Source organism: Halichoerus grypus, chromosome 5 (genome assembly GCF_964656455.1).
Source record: "Halichoerus grypus chromosome 5, mHalGry1.hap1.1, whole genome shotgun sequence".
NCBI classification, from domain to species: Eukaryota; Metazoa; Chordata; class Mammalia; order Carnivora; family Phocidae; genus Halichoerus; species Halichoerus grypus.
In genome coordinates, this window is record NC_135716.1 from 30,380,843 (window position 1) to 30,404,640 (window position 23,798).

Here is a 23,798-nt window from a genome sequence, read left to right on the forward strand (position 1 = left end):
GTGGATTAGCTCTGTAATGTAAGTACTGTCTCTACTAAACTCCATAACCCAATGAGATTTTCCTTATGTTATAAATATAATATATATTTGTATATAATATAAATAAAATATAAATATTACATACAATAATTATGTAGTATTAATTCTATAACATTATCATGACTAAGATTAACAGTAATTCTCTCAGATTACCTTTTACATTCAAATTTCCTCAATTGTTCTATCCAAAATTTTATAGGCATTTTAGTTTTTAAGATGTAATAGTCCCTTTTAATTTAGATCAATCTTCCAATTTTTTTTTCTTGAGGTTTTTAAGAAACCAGACCAATTATTTTTGTATACTATCCCAGATTCCTGAATTTTTCTGAGTATTTCTTTATGATACGTTTTAATTTACTCATTCATTCCCCGTGGTTTTTCTTTAAACCAGAAGTTAAGTCTAAAGGCTCAGTTAGATTGACTTGAACATGGTGGTGGGAGTACTTTATAGAATTACTCGTTACTTCCTATTACAGCTCATCAGGAAGCACAAATGCCAGCTTGCCACACTCTCAGTGATGCTATTTTTTTAAAAGATTTTATTTATTTATTTATTTATTTATTTATTTATTTATTTGAGAGAGAGAGAGAGAGAGAGAGTGCCTGCAAGCCAGGGAAGGAGCAGAGGGAGAGGGACAAACAGACTTGGAACTGAGCGTGGATACAACTTGGTATCCATGAGGGGGTTGTGGGGCTGATCCCATGACCCTGAGATCATGACCTGAGCCAAAAATCAAGAGTCGGACGCTTAACTGACTGAGCCACCCAGCTGCCCCTCTCAGTGATGCTGTTTTAACTCGGTTAGGATAGAAGCCTCCGCATCTCTCCATCTTAGTTGTCCACTTTTCTCTTGGAAATTAACAGATAACCTGGAGAGTGGTACTTTGTCACACTGCCCATCACCGACCAAATAAATTATTTCATCAATTTTGTAAAATGGTGATCTTCTGATTCTTTGAACACATAGCCGCCTTTATTTTTCTGTAAAAATCTAATTGCCACGACATCATACTTTGTGTTATATTTTTCATTTGAAAAATATAAAGTAAAAGGAAGTACAAACAACAAACAAGGCTGATTTCAAAGTTAATATGCTGGTGAAAGAAAATTTCTTTCAAGGGAGATTTTCCTTTTAAGGAAGATCAGAGGCACTCTTTAAAGTATTAAAGGGAAGCTGGCTGAAATTCTCTAACTCACTTGGTTTGAGAAACTGGTCATTTTTATTTTTAAATTTTAGTGTATTTTTTTTAAGATTTATTTATTTATTTGAGAGAGAGAGCAGGGGGAGGGGCAGAGGGAGAGGGAGAGAAAGTCTTAAGCAGACTCCACACTGAGCGTGGAGCCCCATGTGGGGCTCAGTCTCACCCAAGAGATCATGACCTAAGTCGAAACCAAAAGTTAGAGGCTTAACCAACTGCACCACCCAGGTACCCCAATTTTAGTTTATTTTTTAATGAAGAACTAACATTTTAGAGTCCATAAATCCTCAGTTTCAAGTCTTATGTCTTCCTTACTCTGTGGTATATGCTGCAAAATTTAAGGTTTGAAATTTTTCCTTGGGGGCTTTTTTCACATACTCCTTGCTCTCCTTTTTTTTCCTTCCCTTCCTTTCCTTTCCCATCCCTCCCTCCTTCCTTCCCTCCTTCTCTCTCTCTTCCTTCCCTCCTTTTTCTTTTCTTTCTTTCTCTTTCTTTCTTTCTTTCTTTCTTTCTTTCTTTCTTTCTTTCTTTCTTTCAGATGTGCTTTGGAATATGTTTAGGCTGAAGAATAAAATGCCTTTTATCATTTTAATGGAACACTTAGATTATTGCTAAGCAGCAAGTTTCATAGACACATGGCAAGAAAGTGGTCAGTTTATCATAGTCTCCTGTACAATTCTCTCAGTTCTTCAGTTTTTAAACTTCAGGCCTAGTTTAATACATCAGCGGAGAGAGAATTGAAATAAAGCAGCTATTTGGTCAAGGTGATGTGGAAAGAAGAGAAGGGGTTGACATTTGGGCTCAAAAGTGTCCAGAGATGACCTGACACCTAGCCTGGACTAAATGAGATCTGAGATTTGTCTCCCTCCTTCTCCCACATTCAGATGCTGTTTTAGTTTTAGATTTTAGATTGTTATCACTGAAGTCCCATTTAGCATTCATGTGGCCTGCTACCTTCTCTCTGACAATGACCCAGCTTGAAAAATAACTCACTGTCCATTGTGTAGCATATCATCCAGCAGATGATATAGCTCTGACTGCCAGTGTGCCAGACCCCACATTGGGCATTGGCAATTTGGAGGGCTCCAGATGGAAGTTCTGCCTCTGTGTAACTGACAACCTCATGGGGTAGAGAAACAGCACATGAATGAACAGACAGGATAATTTCCAATAGTAATGATTTTTTAAAGAAAATACAACAGGATGACTTGATGGAGGATGGTGGGGAGTTATATTACAGACAGTGACCAGGAAGGGCCTCCCTAAGCAAGAATTGAGTAAGAAATCAGCCATGCATCTGGAAAGGTATGGGCAACTGCAAGTGCAAAGGCCCTGAGGTAGAAATGAATTTGGCATGTTGGGGTGACAAAAAGGAGGCCAGTGTGATTAGAACAAAATAAACAAGGACAGGAGTGGCAGGATGAGATCTGAGAAGTAAGCAGTGTTCTGATCATGTAGGACCTTGTGGGCCAGGCTAAGAACTTTGGAATTTGTTCTGATTGCCAGGAGAAGCCGTTAGCATATTTAATATTGGCGGTGACATAATGTGATTTATATATTTATTTTTTTTTTAAGATTTATTTATTTGAGAGAGAGAGCATGAGCAGGGAGAGGGGCAGAGAGAAAGAATCTCAAACAGACTCCCCCCTGAGTGGGGAGCCGAGGCAGGGCTCCATCTCATGACCCTGAGATCGTGATCTGAGCGGAAGTCGAGCTGGACACTTAACCAGCTGAGCCACCCAGGAGCCCATGATTTATGTTTTTAAAAAGATCATTCTGGTATCATGTAGCAAACAGATCGGAGGTAGGACAAAGTATAGAAAAATTAGGAGCTGTTATAGTTTCATTCTGTTTTCAGTGTTCTCTCATGTTCTTCTCAGACATGGAGAAGAACAGTTTTTGTTCTTTGTAAAATAAAAATTTTGGTATTTGAGAATCTCAGAAAGTGTGATGAGAGAGTGTGGTGAATAAGGGAGAAAATAGATTTTGTTTAACTACATATAATATGCCTGATTCAGTGAGACAAAGTACCTTTCATTCATTCAATCAATACTGTCTTCTGTGTGCCAAGCACTGTTCTCAGTGTCACCAAAAGATCAGATGCCTCATCCCCTATTTAATTATTTTATAAATTGTAATTCTAGTTAATAAACAGAAAACTTACCTGGACAAAAAGTATGTTTAACAGTTCAAATCACCTCTTGTGTATCCCCAGTCTTTACGTTCTCTACCATTTTGTCTTCTGGGCTACTCCTAATTCTGTCTTCAAATCCCAGTTCCTCTTGCTCCTGTTTTTCCTCAAATGAAGTGAGACAGAATAGGAAAATATTTTTTAAAACTCTAAACCACTCCACACGTCTAAGTTATTGATTAGTAGTAGTAATGTTCCGAATGCCTTTCAGATCTTAATTTATGACAATTGTAAAAATGAATCTTAGAACCTTAGAACTTTTTTAAAGCACAAATGCCCCATCTCGCCATTCTCTCCCCCACTCTCTCACCCTCTGCCTCACACCCGCCTAGCAGGGTTGGGACTTGAGTGAGGAGAGTGGGATCAAGTCATACAAAAATAAATAATAATACATGTGCAGAAGCAGATCCTATCTTTATTTTAAGATTATGCTGTGTTCAACATGGATTATTTTCCACTAATTTTGATCTTTCAAAACGTTGCATTAAAATGTTATCTTTTTGACACCTCCTTAAATTTTGCAATTGAGGCAATTGCCTCTCTCATCTCACCCTAGCCCCTGTCCTGGTCCCTTGCAAATACATCCCTTTCCCCCACAACCTCTTATAACCCAAGTGAGCTTTAGTCATATCAGTGTGTTTTGAAAAAGTTATGTGCATCTGATATAATCCCAGGTTTCGACCTGCTGCAGAAAAGGGGGAAAGCTCTAATGATGTCATTTTTAGAGGTGGACCTCTAGATTGATATTGACTCTCCAGAAGGTTTTCCAGCTCCCTTTCAATAAGTAGTTCTAAGAAAAGTGTGGTGGTTATAAAAGTTTTCAAATGATGTAGGAAGGTTTTAAAGCTAATTATCCTTTTTTCCTTGCCCTTTTTACCTCCCTTAAAGAAGGGCAGGGTTGGGGGTGGACAGAACAGAGACAGGGAGGAACAAAGACATTGGCACAGTTTGAAGGTATCTTCTAGGATTGCAGTGTATGATGTTTGCTTGGAGGTTTGGGTTCATGGCTCATAGACTCATTTATATTAAAGCCTGGCTAGCAACATGAGTCTTCATGATTCAAAATTAGTTGAACATTTATGGCTTCTAGAGCACCCAGTATAGCACAGTTGAAAGGGTAACTACAATCTGTCTTCAGTGCAATCTGGGTTCCTGGTCACTTCATTTCCTCAGATTAAGACCCAGGACAGTTTAACTAACCATTTAGTTTTCGGTATAGAGCATTAAAATTAGAGTCACGCTGTCTGGGTTCAAAACCCGGTTCTTCCCTTGGTTCCTTTGTGGATTTTGGCCTCTTTCTGAACCTCCGTTTCTTCATTTATAAAGTGATGGTAGCAATTCCTCCGTTAACATGTGCCCATGTCTGTGAAATGATCTGGTATCTGGAAGGGCTGGTGTGACCGAGTATGATAGGTGTTCAATGACCCTGTGGTCCTGAATCTGTCTAAACTATGTCAAGAGTTGTTTGCACATTTATAATTGGTTTTTGTAAGGTGAGGGATCGAAGTGAGCATATCTTACTTGCCTCTTAGTTATTAGTTATATACAATATCTAAGACTTGTACTAATTCTTATCTCAGAAATAACATGTATATAATATCAATATTGGGGATATATATATATATATAAAGTAGACTATCTTAGGGATTTAGGACATGAAAACTTAAATATGAAAATGGATTTAACAACTCAGTTTTCTCATTCAATTGCAACCTCAATCTCAAATGAATGTCATGTTTAAGACACATTGCAAAGCATTAATTAGTAGAATGTAGGCCATTTAATTGATTATTCTGGAAGAAATACTATTTTAAAAGAAAACACAGCTAAATAAAAAAAACAAAAATTCTTTTCACTTTTTGTGATTAAAGTTTGAAATGTTTTTATCTTTTATCTTGAGGTACTAAATCAAACTTCTCGACTTGAAATACAACTGCTAGAGAATTCATTATCAACATACAAGCTAGAGAAGCAGCTTCTTCAACAGACAAATGAAATCCTAAAGATTCATGAGAAAAACAGGTGAGGATTATCATATTCCAAATATTTACATATGTACTTATTTTTATCCTTCACCTCTCTGTCAACTCTTAAAAGATTGAGGTGGTGTGCAAAAAAAAAGGAAATATAGAGACAATTTAATATAATACAAATAATACTATTGCTTACACTCTTGAAATATTTGCTTTTTATAACTTTTAGCACTAATTTATCAAATGTTTAGTTGTTCAAATCCCACCATAGCCACAAGAATTGATTCTGTGACTAAATTCAGTGACACAAAATATTGACAATATTCAGCAGAATAACATCTATAGCAATAGAGAAAAAAAAATCGTCTCTGAAATTCTGTAACTTGAATTGTCATTCTACCTGCCCTTAAGCTTGTACAAAGCTATGAGATTGTTGAATTCAGAGATCTTGCACCAGAGAGAAGCAAATTTTATTTTTCCCAGAAAATTACTTACCTATAAAGCTGATTCAAGAGTTGCTCACCATCCCCTTTCCCACATTTAAAGCCATTTACTCTGGATATAATAAATTTCTTTGCTTAGTTTTATAGATGTGTTTTATAAACTATGAATCATCTCAGGTAAGTGAAATGGGACTTAGATATCTTGAGATGACGTATAGACTATATTATTTTGAAGTCATTGACATTCATGATGGCCAATTCAGTCAAAGCACTGACCTCTGTAGGACAAATAAATGTATTGCTTATTAACTGACCCCTGGCCATTGGGATGGCTTGAAGAGGTTTCAGTTCTTATGCATTATATTGATTTAAAGACCATTGTGTTGCTAGAAACTAGTTAAATACCTTATGTCATTGGAACCAGAATTTCCACTATATTTCAAACCAGGAAGGCACCAAGAGGACTGCTAGTACTCTTACTTTATACATGAGGGAACAGACTCAGTAGAAGTGAGTGATTTTCCAAGGTCACACAGCTTGCTAGTGGTACAACTGGGAATGTAATCCAGGCTTCTTTCTTCCTAGTCCTGCTCTTTGCACTGTAGCACATGGTCTCTCAATACTACTATCTGCAACCTAAAAGGATTCCCCAACTTTACGCTAAAAGTGGCCCTTAATGACAGCAATTATAATGAAGCTTCTCCATGAAGAAGATAAACCTGGCTGTTGATTTAGAGTCTGAAAGGGGTCATGCATGCTCTATGACTTGTATTTCTAAGTTTTACATTTATTTATCTTTGTACTGTGTCATAGGGTAAACTGTATAACTATAAATAAACTTGACAGGACTTGACCCTGAACTAGTTGCATAATGAAATGTTTTGGAATTGAAAATCCTGCTGAAAAGTACCATTTATCCCACTGCTGTTTCACAGTAACCAGACATACATGGAGCAGGTATACTTTATGTCAACCATCCCTTGGTTTTAGAGTCCCACCATGCTTTAACGTTGTTGCTAACGGTGAACACCTTTATAGTTACATATTTCAAGATGCTATTGTGAAAACTTTGTCTAGGAATAAATAAGTAAAATATTGTCAACTTTACCTTATTTTTTAGGTTATTTGTTTTTATAATTACATAAATAACACATTATTGGAGAAAAAGGAGAAAGTACACAAAATAAAATTAAAAATCACAGTCCTGTCACATTGAGAAAACTGCATGTGTCACTGTATATTATATATAAATATATTTTTTATGGAAAGTTGTGTCATCCTATCCGAGCTGTTTTGCAGCCTGCCTTCTTTGGAAATAGATATCATTTCTCATGAATAAATATCCCTCTAATATCATTCTTAATAACTGCATAGTATTTCATTTTAAGGTGTAACCTAGGGTAGTTTCAATCTCTAAGTATGTTACCATATATGATTTATCTTTTAAAAAGTTGTCAGCATGAATCTACATTCTTCAGTTCTTCCCCTGCTGATATGTGTGTTATCTCTAGGTCTGCATCTGACACTTGAGCTGTCAGGATACCATAAAAAAACCTGGGAGGACTGAAAGGTCTCACTCTTAACTACAAAAACAAATGCTGTCCTTAAGCGTCACTTGTACTCAGCTCTCGACCTCTTTCTCTCTCTCTCTCTCCCCCTCCCCCCCCCCCGTCTCTGTCTCTCCTTCTCTTTCCCTCCTTCCTTCTCATATTCATTCCTTCTTTTGTTTTCTTTCTTCTCTTTAAAAAAATATATCCCCTCTACCTTATTTCCCAATCATTTTGGGTTTTTTGTTTTCCATTGTAATTCTTGATATGGAACCTAGTATCATTTCCTACTATGGAATTCTCACCATGACATTGTTTGTTTGTTTAAGGGAAATTGCTTAAAAGTTGCTCTCTCTGTTCCATCGGTAAAGCTGAGTGAAGGTTCACGCCCTCAAAAGAGCTCTGTCTGCTGCAGGTCAAGTGGAGGTGTCTCGTTCCTAATCCCAGCACATACATGCCTTCTGCTGATGATTTTTTTTTCCTTTATTAAGTTCTAATTTCTAAGGAAAATTCAGATCTTTATATATACAAGTCACAACGCTTATTGCTAGTGATAATTTTTTCAGAGTTCTAACAATTCCCTTTGCCAGAAATGTAGGTATTTCACAATGACTTCAGGGATTTAGGTTTCAACTTGAAATTTATCTCTGTGCTCACGCTGACAAAAACTTACATGCATCTTTTACTCCTCCTTTGCACTCCTTTCTTTTTTGGTGCTCGAGTGTAACATTACTTCACCTGTGGTTCCTGGGGGTATTTTTCTATCAACGTGCTGTATCCCCTGACATTGCTGTGTCTCTGTAGTTATCTGTGTCTTCCTGTAGAAGGGTCTAATGTGTTTAAAGGAGTGTTGGTGGAACGTTTATTCTTAAACTAGGCATATTCTTCTGTGAACCACTTAGAAAAAAGTGTTTTACTTTATAAAAAACCAAGAATATCCTTCTGTGATGTACAGCATACTTTCCCTATTCTCTTTATTGTTATTGTTTATTTCCATATATGAAATGGAATTCAGGAACTCTGCCAAGCGCTTTCTAGAGCAACAAAGAAATACTCCCCCCCCAACCACCCAATACCATTTAAGTGGACAGAAGGTCAAAGTCAAGCATGAAACTGTTTATATATATTTTTAAAGAAGTTTATTGATTATCCCTACCTATTCCTTAAACGAATCTTAATCCTCCAAATGTAGCAAGAAGCTATTTCTACATTTAGGCATCTCTGAAATGTAGGAACACCATGCCTTTAGTTGGCCAGGTCTGGTTTGGATCAGCTAATACACTTTGCAAGGGGGATTATCTAAATTAAGCTTTGCTTCCTCCCCATGGAATGTCAGGGGTTGTGTCTGGGTGTGTGACTTACCAGTTTTGAGTATGATGGGGCCTCAGCTGCCAAGTTGGTGAGCTGGCCCTTAGGAGGGTCCACCACTTCTTTGGCAGAACAAGGAGGAATATTTTATGGACAGGATTATACTACACAATCATGCTGAGAGGTCCTGCTGATTTACATCCTGACAAATTAAATGCATCACTTGTAGGGTTGAAAAAGGATTTTTGGCCTCATTAGATTCACTTCTTTATCCCTTAAATGGCCAAAGGCACAAAGCAAGAATAGGATTAGCAACATTTGCTCTACTGTTTGTTTTCCTAACAATCTAGTGGGGGGTGACTCCAAGAAGCTTCCAGTTTGCTTTCTTTAGGAAATGTTTTTTTTTTTTTTCTTTTGTTGAATGCCATCCTAATGTCAAAATGGTTTTGTTTCTTACCTCAAGGAAGCAGCATTTGCAAATACAAGATCAGTAATTGGCCCATGTAATTGAAATTATCAACCAAGATCCCAAGAAATGGGAAGCATTAATATTTACATTGCACATAGGGGGTTGGATCACAAAGTGGAACATGTAATTGTCAACTTTTATTAGATTCTTTGAGTATGTTTCCTGCCAGGTCAGTTCAAGACAATAGAAAAAAGGACAGGGACAGGGAAAGATGTCATAATGCAAATCCCTTGAGCTGAATCTTTTCACCTAAAATTTGGTGAACTGATCAAGTTCACCCATCTCTGACTTAACCCCAACTTTTCCCAAGGTGGGAGCACAGCCGGCTAAAAAAATATTCCAGAAGAAATTCTTCTGCCTCACCAGGGTATACAGGAAGGGAAGTGAGCATCTTGCATATACAAAGATGGAGCACTTGGGCTTTCCTGATACTTGTGTTGAATATGTAGAGTGAAGATTAGGCAAATTTTCAGTACCATTCAGAGTGAAGTGAAACTACCCATGTGATGGCCACTTCAACATAGTTTTATCAAAACTGTCTGCTACCTGCCTACCTAATATCAGGTGAACATCTATGCCAGGTGCTTTGCATACATTACTGCTAATCCTCCAACTAATTCTGCAAAGTATCTATTATTATTTCTATTTTATGTATAAAGAAAGTGAAGTTCACAAAGGTCAAGTTTACTTGTCCATGACCAAACAGCTAGTTTATGGCAAAATTAGGGCTCAAGTCCATAATGATTCTCTGTCTTAATTATTATAAAAATATTTTTCCAGCATGATGCATCCTCAAGATTAATTGATGTGGCTGTCAAGTTATCCTCTTTACACAAACAAATAGAAGTTTGAAGAAAGGAGTCAGCCAGTTGTTTTTGGCCTATTCCTATATAGATCATTATTTATTCCTGCTAATACTGGAGTAGGAAATATAAACTATTTATTTTACCTTGGGAATTCACTGAACTTATTTGACAAGCCTCATCTATCTTTTAGCTGGAGTTTATGGGAAGTTATTAAGTTAATTAATTTTAACTGATTGAAATATGTATAATTTCAAGATACTAAATTATACCTTACAAATTACTGTAATGGCTTCTTAAAATATTGACTTTTAATACTTAAGTTGCCTAAAGAAATGAAAAGTTAAGTCACAGTCTTTAAATTAAAGTTCTTTTCCATTTGATAAGATCTTTACAAAATACTAAGGTAAAATCCTGCTAACTGCTAGCATTAGATTAGGCTGAATTATGTTAGTTGTGTATAGTAGGGATCAATAAAAAGTTTTTAAATTTATATTACTCTATTCTATATCTTGAAAATGGAATACCTACAGACTGACTGAATAGAACATTTTTCTTCTTCTCATGTTTTTTAAAAATGAATTTAATGGCATATAGCATTTTTAAATTTCAGTTTCATTAATCTAGGGTTTTAGAGTGGAAGAGAATTCTGAATCAAACTAAAAATCCAAGGGTTATCTTAATTTTTTCCTTTCCCTGATTCCTCACAACTCACAGTGACTGTTGAGGCTGTCAGTTCCATCTCCTAAATATTTTTCTCAATCTGTCCTGTTCATTCTATTTCCACTGACTATGTCTTAGGTCAAACTCCCATTAATTCTTCTCAGCCATTGCAGTGACCTCTGTGCTTTAAGCCCCATGTCTTTCAAACTGATCATCCAGAGCTCTGCCAAAGTCTTCTTTCTAAAATGCAAGTCAGATTATTTTTCACTTTTGTTTAGGTCTCCAACACTAATTCAGCCGAACTTTTCAATCTCTCAAGAGCATCTGCCTAATCCCCTCTTGGTTCTCTGTAACTAACTGAAGAAAGTTCACATTTTTTAGCGTTGAACACAGTCGGTGATCATTATAATCCTAATTTGGTAGCTCTACTTATACAAGTCTTATATTTTAGAAAATATGGTCTGATAGCTAAGAACATGAGCTCTGAAGCCAGACTGCCTAGGGTTTACTTTTCCTTTATCCTACTATAACCAGCTCTGCCATGTATTATTTGTGTGACTTTGGACAAGTTACTTAAACTCACTGTACTTTGGTTTCCTAATTTCTAACACTGGGGTGATGATAATAGTAGTGCATGGAGTTTATGTGAGGATTAATTGGTTTAATGCATGTAAAGCTCTGAGAACAGTGCCTGACACACATTACAAGTGTTTAATCATGCTAGTTGTTAGTATCACACTGAAGACTTGATGTTATTTCAGACATTTTTGACGTTTGACTTGTCTGAAATGTTCTGTAGTTCTTTATTCAACTGAGAAACTCCCGTTCACCCTTCAAAACTCTGTGTAGATGTTAACCTAAGAAACTTTCTCTGACTCTGCCCAATAGATTTGGTCATTACAACTTATATGATAACACTCTACATTGTTTTCCCCCCTTATTTTACTTATCCCATCACATTGTAATATGTGTGTGTGTGTGCTCGTGTGTGTGTATCTATTTTATCTATTTCTCTACTATTGGGCTGTGACCTTCTGGAACACAGAGACTGTGTTTTATTTATCTTTGTCTTCATGCTCCCAGGCACAATTCTCTACACATTGTATATATAGTATTAAGTGCTTTTTGAACATTGAATGAATGATGAACTGGCAAATGTCCCAGGAGCTCTATCGCAACAAATGTCATTTATATCTCTATACACACACACACACACACACAACTAAAAAATATTTTTTAATGGAAAACACAAACCACATAGTTTACATGAAATATTGTAAATATATTAATTGTTCTTAACATAAATACAATAGAGATGGTATTTACACTGCTATTCTGCATCCCCAAAAGCGCACTGCATGGCTCCCAAGGTTATCAGTTCACATTTTGAATTTCACTAATTCAGCCCAATCTTTAAATTTCTAGATAACATCTTCCCAAACCATTCTAGACTCATGACTATCTAACACATCTCTGATTAATAAAAAAGTAACGCAAACTTGATCTAAACATTAAATTATGTAGAAGTGCATACAGTTGAAGGACAAAGTCTTCTTAATTCCATACTCCTCCACCACCACCACCCCCTGCAGAGAATCATCATTAACAGATTAAGTTTAGTGCTTATTCTTCCAGACTTTTTCTATGAATATAGTAAGACATACATCTGTGTTGAGTGTGAATATTTGTTGTGTTTACACAGACACACACTAATATCCAATCACACACATGTATAAATACATTTATATATAATGAATGCATATGTGTATAGATTATAACTATTCTTTACATGTTGGGTTTATTTCTAATTCATAAAAATTTATCATGGATATTTTAAACATGTAATTATATACACATATCACTCATTCCTAGGTATAGGTAGACTATAATTTACAATTTATTAGAATTTTTATGTGATTATTTAAGTTTTCATACATATTGACAAATTATCTCCGAATTTTATATTTCTCCCCAAGTGTATATGGCTTCCTAATTTCCCCAAACCTTGCTAACCATTTTATTAATGTTGTCTACTTGAAAAGTTAGGTTGTACATCTTTTCATTTTATTGACCATTTGCATTTCTTCTTCTGTGACTAGCCTATTCATGTGTGTTTCTCATCTTTCTATTACATTGTTTATCTTTGTTTTATTAACTCATATGTGCTCTTCAATGGACATTAAAACTTTGTCATATATGCTGCAGATATGTGTTTCTGTAGTTTGTCATTTATTGTGCAATTTTTTATAGAAGTACTAGGTTTTTATATTTTGAAGTGTATCTGTTTGTTTTTTTCTTGCTTTCTGGCTCCCATAACATATTTAGTTTATTCTTATTTACCCCAAACTATTTAAAAAAGTATTTGCCAATGTTTACTTGTAGTAATCTATGCTTCTGCTCCACATTTAAATTACAAAAATATTTAGCTATAAATTTTAAATTTGCTATGTTCAAGTTAGAAATTTAAAGTATAAATGTAACCTGAAGTTACTATACCCTTGTTTGAAGGGGGAAAAAAATCAATCTTTAAAACCCATATTTGCAACACATGTTGACACCTTACATGTTAAAAATAATTAAAAAATGGAAACATCTGTAAGCAGTTTCAGACAGATAAAATTGAGAAGGTTTCTATATTTTCAACATCTTCCTCTTGTTTAAGGGCTATCTTTACACACATATTGCTTAGGAAACTGTCACCACTGTGAATTCATTGGCTGCTATGTTAAGAACTCTATTGTGGGAAACAATTTGAAAGGGGGAGCTTTTTCTGTGAAAGTTTCAAGATGTGTTCAATGATCTGAAATATTTCCAATAAGATATGTTTGAGGAGGCAGACTGTGAAAATGGAAAGAAGTCAACCAAAAACTTCAAATAAGGTTTTGTATATACTCAATTAGAACCTTTTACTGAAGTTCAAGGCCTAGATTATTTTGTTTATTTTATTCTTCATTAAAGTGCACCTCTGCTTCAAACTAGAAGTTAAGTGCCAAAATTTTATGCATGTCTCTTCTCAGAGTGTTTCCAGAAAGATGGGAAACAGGAAGTATTCGGAATCCTGTGAGAAATACTGTCTTCAGATTTCTAACTCCATTTGTATAGATTGAGGTACACAGTTTCATAAATTGTTGTTCCATGGTACACGAATCCTAAAAGATGCATCATGATAAAAACTGTTTCTTTAATCTAAACTTCCCAAAGACTTGAGAGTGGGACTCATACACCTGATAAAAATATACAGAATGCACTCTAGAAAACAGTGCACTGGAGTTTGGAATCGGCATCCACATTTTGGATTATGCATTTAAGTCTAAACTAAACTTATTGCTGCAGGACAACATCAGGGAAAATATAACTATGTTGCCTATCTAATTTTAGGAGGCTGGAGCTGTAATGTTATCCTTCAGATCAACCTTTACTTGTAGTTCTCTGTATCTAGCTGAGGTAGCCTCTCCCAACTGATCTGGATAGGGAAAATGTAAGAGAACCAATAAAAGACTCCAGGAAAAAATGGGATAAAATTACATTTAATGACAGAGGGGTTAAGGCAGAGTGGTGCTTAAGAAAATCTTAATTCAGATAAAAAAAAAAATTGGCTTGACAAAGAAACTGTTTTTATACATGTAAAAGATCAATAGACTAAAATATTGTGAAACACAAGCTCCCAGAATAACCAGATGGAGAGTGACAATTACTAAGGAGATGTTAAAGTGATTCCTTGCTTCCTAACAATATATAAATGGGTAGAAGAAATAAGTAGAAGATATTAAATCAAAGAGAAACTCTCATGCTAGTTTTCATAGCACTGGGATGTCATGGGCACATTTCTAGTCTGACAAGTTAGAAGACATGACTTTTTATCTTGGTTCTGACACAATTAGTGCATGATTTTGGGACAAGATACTTAGATTCTTATTAACTGGGGCTTGTGATATCTACCCAGTCTGTATCTCTATATTGCTTTAAGAAACAAAGGCGATAAGGGCTTTAAAGGACTTCACAATTATAATGGTATATTACAACAATGTGATTAATAGAGATAGCATGTGAATTTTTTCTGGCAAGAAAGTTTTGGATTCAAACCAGTTTGGAGTAATGAGAAGGGCTGGCTTCCCAAGTAGATAATAACCAATGGATGAGAAGTATCTAAGGAAAGAGAATAGTTTTTGTTTTTGTTTTTTTAAACCAAATATGAAGAGAAGATGGAAGTAAGGGATGAGCAGCATTGGAGAAAATGGAAGGGCCGAGAAGAGATCAGTCCTGCCCAAAAAAGTCTAAAAAGTTATGATTAATATAACGGATATACCTAATAAATTTAATAGATAATTACTATAATATAAAAGTTATTAAAGGAACTCCAAGTGAAGAAATGAGATGAGAAAATGACTGGAAGAGATAGTTAACTGGCAAGACTTGCCATTTGGGAAACGGTGTGACATGTTTCCATTTTGCCGATAGTTTTTGTGCATATTATTTTTTCTTGAATATATTTTATTCCAAACCCTGTGAGGTGTCTGTGATGCAGAGCATGGTTCTTACTTCTGTGGGCAGTCCCTTCTTTACTTTGCATAAATATCTATTTTAAGATGACAGGCTATTTGGATTTCTTTTGATACGTGGTAGTCACGTGCATTAAAGGTTGTTCAGTGAACTATGAAAATTAATGTTCTTTTCATCATGTTAAGTGCATATTCCTTTTACTCAGGAAATGCAGGCCTTTTCTTCCATAAGCCAGTGCCAAGTTGTTTTCTTTGACATCAGGGAATACTTTGATCAACTTTAAATTCTCAGCTCTTTCCAAATTATCCTGAAAACCAAAACAAACAAACAAGCAAACTTCCTTTATTGACATCTCGGGTAGTAGCCATCTTTAAGTATATACTCTCTTGAATAGGGAGTGTATCAAAAGAAGTGGAGAAACATTGATTTAAAAAAAAATTTTTAAACAGCATTGTATCTGAAACAAAAGTTTGTTACAGCTGCTATTGTTTTATTTGAGGTATTCTCTCTAAAAATAAATCCTTAGAGTAGGAATGGTATCATTTTCTATTTTACATAGTACTGAGAACACTATTGGCACTTAGCAAGTAATAAATACAAGTTATAGCTATAGCATGATATTTTCTAAGCCGGAATTTTACCTACTGATTAGGAAAACTGAAAGGCCAATGCTCATCTTTTTGTAGGAACAAAATGGTAATTCAGATTTTTATTCAGTATTATATGACTGTATCATCCAAATTTTGATCTTTACATTATTATTATCATTTTAACAGCTAATTCTAAGGTTTCTTGGTAGTATACTATAACTCTTGCGACTTTAAAAGACAATTTTTTTGTAAGTTAACTGACTTTACATTATGGGCATCTTGCATCTAATCCTTAGGAGGAAAACAAAAAATTAAAAAGTAAACTGAGAATGAGCTAAGGCATCAGTTGTGGTTAATTCTCAGATCTGAAGGCCAAAGATTACGAGACACAGAGAAAACGTGCTTTGACTCCATAGCAAGTGCACTAATCACTTAACCAGTGGTTGGATAAACTTTTTAACCAATAGAGAAGGGTTTTTTGTTTGTTTGTTTTGTTTATTTTTTAACCTCTAACTTCAGCAGCAAATTATTGATACAGAAGAAAACACTAAAAGACTGTGAATCGTAACTACTCTTTACAGATGTTTCTTTTATCTTACCCTGACTTCCTTGCCTAAGGTTTTCATTTCCAAAAGATGTCTTCAAAATACAGATGGCCATCACAAATTTCCCTAATCACTATACCCAGGTTCTATCCAAATTGAGTTTGCTTAACAATCAGGGTAGGGCTTCTTTCACTACTGGTGTCCCATGGAATGAGAGCAACCCAAAATAGAGGTGTGGCTTCTCTTATCTTGCACAAGTCACAGAGGTGCCCCTGACAGGTCTCAGTGGAAATTTTCATATGTGAATCTAGACATGCTACCCAAGGTGTTGTAAATTAGTAAGGTAACATGAATAGAAGCATCCCAGTGTTTTTCAGGCGTGGTTCAACAGGCAACTTTCCTGCCATATTCTGAGCCACATTTTCTTGAGACAGGTTGGTTGGCAAAGATCCAGAATGCTCATGAGCAGTTCTCTCCACACTTCTTAATCTGTCTAAAGGACAATCAGATATTCTAGCTTGTCCCCCAGTACATCAAGTAGGAAAATTTGGCTCTTCTAACATGCTCTATTTTATGATTTAAGTATTAAATTTTAAAAATTCCCGGGAGTCCCCTTTTTGCAAACTTATAGGAATGATTCAGTGCTATATTTCTCCAAGGTAAATTAAGTGCCCAGTCTGGTATGTTACATTTGAATAACACCTTGTAAACTAAGGACTGGTTGAACCTTCTGAAAATGGAACTGAGGAAACTGAATCAGGCTTTCCTCTGAGGAATCTTAGTATATTATACACTCTATAAAATACAAATACTTTTTATTTACAGTCAGTTGCTAGGATCCAAGAGTGCTTCTGCATTCCCTATCATTTTTAATGTGCAATATGCAGAGGGAGTATCTTCTGAAGAGTTCTGAGAGAAGGAAGGTTCTCAGTTGAAGATTACATCACCCTGAGCAAAATCCCGTGTCTTTGTGTAAGACCACGCCACCAGTCTGTGCTCTTCCTGTGCAGAACCATCTCTGCAGTGATTTGGGAACTGGTGGTGCTTTTAGGCCTCATTCTGAAACTTAGGTTGAGAGACAAAGTAAGCTGTGGTTATGATACAGGACCAACCATCAGAAATCCCAAGAAATCTAATTCACTGAGATTTTGCATAGCTTACTTTGCATCAATATACTATTGATGGTCCTGTGGGTTCTGCATCAATATACTATTAACTGACCCCACAGAACTATTGTGAAATTTAATCACTGTTAATGTTTTGAGAATCCCAAATGAATGCAACATAAATTAAAAAAATAGTTTCTATATTTTGTTTGTATTTTTCCTGGACTATTCTATCAGCTTCTTATTGGACCTATTTCCTTAATGAAAGTTATACTATAACTTTTACAGACTAAAATTCTTTGGGTCCAAGTCAGCTACCTTGGATATGAGATGTACTCCAGGAAATAAATTATATTTAGGAAATAAATATTGCTCTGACAACAAATGGTCTAATAATTCTTTATTTGATATGTTATATATGTAACTCCTATAATTAATGTGTATTAAATATTTATATAAATAACATGTATATTAGAATGTTATATGTGTATATATTTTTTAAAAATTTTATTATGTTATGTTAATCACCATACATTACATCATTAGTTTTTGGTGTAGCGTTCCATGATTCATTGTTTGCGTATAACACCCAGTGCTCCATTCAATACATGCCCTCTTTAATACCATCACCAGGCTAACCCATCCCCCAGCCCCCTCCCCTCTAGAACCCTCAGTTTGTTTCTCAGAGTCCATAGTCTCTCATGGTTTGTCTCCCCCTCTGATGCCCCCCCTTCATTTTACCCTTCCTATTATCTTCTTCTTTTTTTTAACATATAATGTATTATTTGTTTCAGAGGTACAGGTCTGTGATTCAACAGTCTTACACAATTCACAGCGCTCACCATAGCACATACCCTCCCCAGTGTCTATCACCCAACCACCCCATCCCTCTCACCCCCCACCACTCCAGCAACCCTCAGTTTGTTTCCTGAGATTAAGAATTCCTCATATCAGTGAGATCATATGATACATGTCTTTCTCTAATTGACTTATTTCACTCAGCATAATACCCTCCAATTCCATCCACGTCGTTGCAAATGGCAAGATCTCATTCCTTTTGATGGCTGCATAATATTCCATTATATATATATACCACATCTTCTTTATCCATTCATCTGTGTATATTCTGAGACTGTCACTTATAAAATATTTCCATAGTGACATACCTAACTAAACTTTCTAACTTTAAATAAACTCAGGATCTAGTTGAGTCATATATTTTTGTATAGCATTTTTAAAATAGTCTTGTCTTTATTTCCTTGTAGTTTATTAGAACATAAAATCTTAGAAATGGAGGGAAGGCACAAGGAAGAGTTGGACACCTTAAAAGAAGAGAGAGAAAATCTTCAAGTCTTGGTTACTCGTCAAACGTATATAATCCAGGAACTGGAGAAACAATTGAACAGAGCCACCACCAATAATAGTGTCCTTCAGAAGCAGCAGCTGGAGCTGATGGACACAGTGCATAACCTCATCAACCTTTGCACTAAAGAAGGTGGTAAGAATTTCTTCAATTTGGTATAGTAGATATTTTATTTAACATGGAGCAAGTAAATATTCAATACAACTTTCTATATTGTATTGATTGCTGTATAAAAGCAGCAAAATAACTCTATTCTTAGAAGCATTGCATGCAGTTTGTACTCACAATTTTCTCATGTTTTTAACATCAGAGAATGTACTCATAAGCTTGAATTTGTGAATTTGCAGTATCATTCTAAAAGAACTTTCTAGTTTCTTCTCTCTTGCTTGCTCTTTTTAGCCTTAAATAAAACCTGCGATACTGTCCTGGATAAACATTTGATGTTATGGTGCTAGACACTTAAATACAGAAGACAGAAATTAGCCAATGTTAAAGATTAATTCAGAGTCCTGGGAGAGTTTCAGGAAGATTCCCATTTTAAAACTAGTATTAATTATTTCTTTTGTAGAGGGGGGAGAAGGAAGAGTTGCTTATTGGGAGATATAGAAGCTCCCAATAACTATTATGAAGGAGAAAGAATCTTTGTTATTAAAAGTCTTTTTTAAGATCACTTACGTTTAGTCCTGTGTAGAGAAGACCTAATCAGGGCATCAAGCATATTTATTCTGGGCTGTCTTTGTGACAGTGGAAATATATATATATTTTAAATCCTGGTACAGTTAACATACAGTGTTATATTAGTTTCAGGTGTTGGAAATACAAATTTTTAATATGACTAGAATATCTGGAGCCACTTAACCATTGAAAATATTGTAGGCCTATGTCTCTTTAGAAGATATCTATCCATCTGCCCATCCCCACCCAATAATTATTGAATGACTGCCTCTGTGAACGCTTGTCCACTTCAAATAGATCCTTTCCCTAGTCTCAGGAGAGCTCTTCAAAGTTTGGAGCTTAAAGTCATCTTCTGTAGTTCTGCTCGCTAATCAGCCTTTCTCTGAGTGAAGATGCGATGAATCGTAAATAGTGATGAGTGAAAGAAAACACCAATTACATCTGAAAGTTATGGTTGTCACTAAGCTGTGGCTTATGTGACCATTCATGTGGTGGTTCCATGTGCATATGCAATATACATACCACAGAGGGTTCTTTAATAGTGGACTTAAGCTGTATGAAAAATTAGCTCAATTCCATACTTTCATGTATAGATATGAATATAGATGATAATTCCATATGAAGTGATCTTGTTTTAAAGACATTTCACATTTTTCTATTACACTCCATTACCTTGAGTTTTATCTCCTTTAGATAGTCTAAACAAGTCCTTAATATACTTTGTAAAGAATATTTTTTAAACAGTAAGTTCCCAGAGCTCCATTTGGGTGTGCTAAGAAATGTGATTGGGAAGGAAAAAACCTGCTAATCAGTCAGCACCTGCCAAAATCTTCGGTTAGAGTCCACTGGAAGGAAAGCTTGGTATGATTTTGCCAGAGAATTTTAATGGAGCTCATGAGTATTTAGAAATTAAGTATTAATATGAGACATATCTATTCTCATATTGAACTTAATACATTAGGGGGAACATTGAAAACATATTTTTCTTATCATCCTGAGACTTAAAGCACATGGAGTTGAGTATTTCTTTCTTTCTTTTTTTTCTTTTTTTTTTTCATGTTGTTAGAAATATCAAGCCCTGGTGATTCTCACAGAGCTCATATGTCTGCCTACTTATCATAATTTCACTTCTTTTCTGAGTATTTGTCCAATAAATACGTCTTTAAACTTTTAGAGGCAGGGGTGGAAGTGACTGCAAAAGTAAAATTCCTGGCTAGGTTTGGAGTTTGGGGGCAACAGCAGGCAACCAAACATCTGTTCAAGAAACATTTACTGAATAATTATGATACTGTTAGATGCTACCCGTGTAGCGTCTCAGGGTGTGTGAAAAGTAACTGTCTCTTTTGTGATGTAGCATATCCAAAACAAACAAAAATAGGAGAGACAAATTGTCTAATACTTCAGGCCTCTTGACATTTATTTTCTTTTTAATGATACAATCCTAAAATAAATTCTGATTTAATTGCAGGACTTGTGATCATCATGTAAATCTATTATCCTGTTTTCCAGTGGGTTCTGTGCTCTCATAACCATAGGTTTTATTTGCTTCTTGTTAATTGTTGTTTTCTTTAATTCTATAGTTAATATTCTGACCAAATATTTGATTATTAAGGACTCATAAAAGACACAAAAATGGAAAATGCCTCTTAATAAGGTTTCTATCAAGATTTTAATTCTCTGCATATCTTCATTTTCACTGGTGTCATAGTCTTTATTATGATGAATTTGAAATTTTAAATAACTCATACCATAATACTGGATTAAAATCAGTCACTAAAATGAACTTTTATTTCATCCTAATTCTAAAACATGTAAGTAGAACCTTTCCCTACTTTTGTGACCAACAACTCATTTACCAAATGTATTTATTATTTATCAAGGGATTTTATGCAAATGTTATACTTTTACATTTAAATATATGCAAATATGCCTAAAATCAATATACCACAATTGATTTTTATGCATCAATTTTTAAAAATGTGTATCTTAAGAACTCAAAGAGTAATCTAAAAGATTTTCCAAAATCTTCATGAGCTATGTTATAATACAAAAGCCAAAATGTTTAATTGACTTTAAAGGTCCTCCATTTGCAACTTGACCCAATCACTTATGGAGACAGCCTGAATGTAACACTACAAAGCAAGAGAAGAAATTTTTTAGTGAGTTTTCTGTGTTGCCAGCAACTAATTTAACCTTTATGAAGATGTTTCATCATTTTATAAAGTCAGTATAATTATGTCTACTTCTCAGTGATAGGGAAAGGATTAAATTAGGTACTGCCTATAAAAGCAAACAACACATGACATAGGTGACTCATTAAACTTTAGTTCCTTCTTTTTCCTCCAAGTGACAAGGTTAAATTAAACACAAATTTATTAAGTGCTATCTATAAGCAAACTTCTTTCATGGAAAATGTCTGAATACAATGCTCAAGAGTGTTTAACTGTTGACAGTCATCCAAGCAGTTTCTTTTAGCCTCAGTTTTCTTATCCAAAATGGGATCATAATACATACCTGATGAGTTTATAGTAAATTGAAAGAACTTTTTATAAAACATATAGCATCAGTGCCTATCCGTAGTAAATGCTGAAAAAATTGTAGTCTATTTACTTTTATGCCTTCTAAAGTATTTATAACTCACTAAAGTTACATGATAAAAGCATTCTCAAGAAGTGTTGGCTGGAAATTTATCCTTTCCCTAACATGTGCTTGGTCCAGGAATTGTAAATCCATCTTTGCATGTAGGGATTATTTTTGTTTAGTTTCACAGAACTTTTCCTACTAAAATAAGACACATTTAAGCTAAGTACAATTTTTAACAAACACATTTTCTGAAATAATTCACCAACCTGTCCTCTTCTTGTTCCAAATAGGCAATAGTAGTGTTTTAGGCAAATAATCATTTCAAACAGAATTGCATCCATTTTGTAAGGCTTCTGGGTAACACATTTATTTTTGTCTAACCCTTGTCTGCAAACATTTGGCCACACTCATTCTTAGAAACATTACCCACTAAAAAAATATTGCCCTCAGTGTTATCATAGCATCAAAACTTAGCTTATTGCTTCATGTTTTTGGCAATTCACAGTTATTGCTGGAATTAAATAGTTTACATTGATAATGGCATGGATACAAGGCTTGGAATTCTTCTGAGCAGGATAATCCGGTACTGTAACCATCAGACCTTCACCAGTCATCTTTATGTTCAGAGGCGATTAAGCCATCGCCACATACAGTGAGCACACCTGAGGCAAACATTGTATTATGTGATCAAGAGTTTAATTAGTAACAAAGAATTAAAAAAAGGAAGAAAGAAAATAATATTTAGCCTCCACTCTCTACCACAGGCTGGTTTTCTTACTGTCTAAATCACGTTAGAGCATACTCCTGCTATACCAAGGTATGATTAATAAATTTATCCATTCATTCAAAAATATATAACAACTGTTCTGTTTCACATTCTCTTCTGGGGGATAAGAATGTTCATCCATCTTTATTTAACAAATATTTGTTGAGTTCTGGTAATATAGCAGATGGGGTTCAGGCCACTGGGAAGAGAGAAAAGCTGTAATTCAGTCTGTAGCTTCAAGGAAACTAGAGTTTGGTGGGTAGAGAGACAGATAAACACACAATTATATTTCGTATTTCATATTTTGCTACACATGAGGCTAAGGTGCCAGGGCACTAGTACACAAGTACTAGTGATTAAATACACATACACAAGAGAAATATTAAAATCATGGCAGGGACAGGATGAAGGCAAAATATAGCATCTGCAGTTTTCTTAAGGATTTTGCTGAATGCTTACTATAATTCAGGCATTGTTTAAGCTTTATGTGTATTAACTTAGTCCCAACAAAAACAATATGAGATAAATACTATGGCTAGTCCCATTTTATAAATTCTACAGAGAACTTGAGTAATTTGCCCAAGGTTACGCGTAGCTGGTAAAAGTTGATCCATGATTGAAACACAGGCAGGATGGCTCTAATGGGATGATAATGGCTAAGTCTTCAAAATAAAGAAAACAGGGCATACTCCAGACAGCTCAAAGAACATGTATATTTGCCAGGAGTCATGGCAGGGAGTGGGATATACCTAAATGCATAGCCTAAATATCAGAATCAAAGCCAGGAGAACAATGAAAGATGGAATTAGAGAATTAAACTGAGGGAGATCAAGGAAGCTGCATTTTTTTCTCTGAAAGCAGTAGGGAGTCCTGTCAATGTATGAGGACCATGTTGACATTTGCATTTTAGAAAAAAATTGCCCCAGTCACAATGTAGGAAGAATGTACTAGAAAGTTGGTAAGCTTGGAAGTGGAGAGACCAGATGGGTGTTTTGCCATTATTATTAAAATATTAGCAAATATTTGGAGAGTAAA

The 23,798-nt window shown here is 35.1% G+C and overlaps 1 protein-coding gene across 2 annotated transcripts in view; it reads left to right on the forward strand.

Annotated features, from left to right (window-relative positions):
- The window catches only part of ANGPT1 (angiopoietin 1), a 244,118-nt gene that overhangs the window by 155,783 nt on the left and 64,537 nt on the right, over positions 1 to 23,798 (forward strand). The window contains exons 3-4 of one of the 2 annotated variants that reach the window (XM_036093065.2): positions 5,330 to 5,451; positions 18,642 to 18,874. In XM_036093065.2, coding sequence (XP_035948958.1) covers positions 5,330 to 5,451; positions 18,642 to 18,874 — 355 coding nt within the window. The remainder of the gene's footprint in view (positions 1 to 5,329; positions 5,452 to 18,641; positions 18,875 to 23,798) is intronic. The other variant, XM_036093066.2, reaches the window with a different exon arrangement.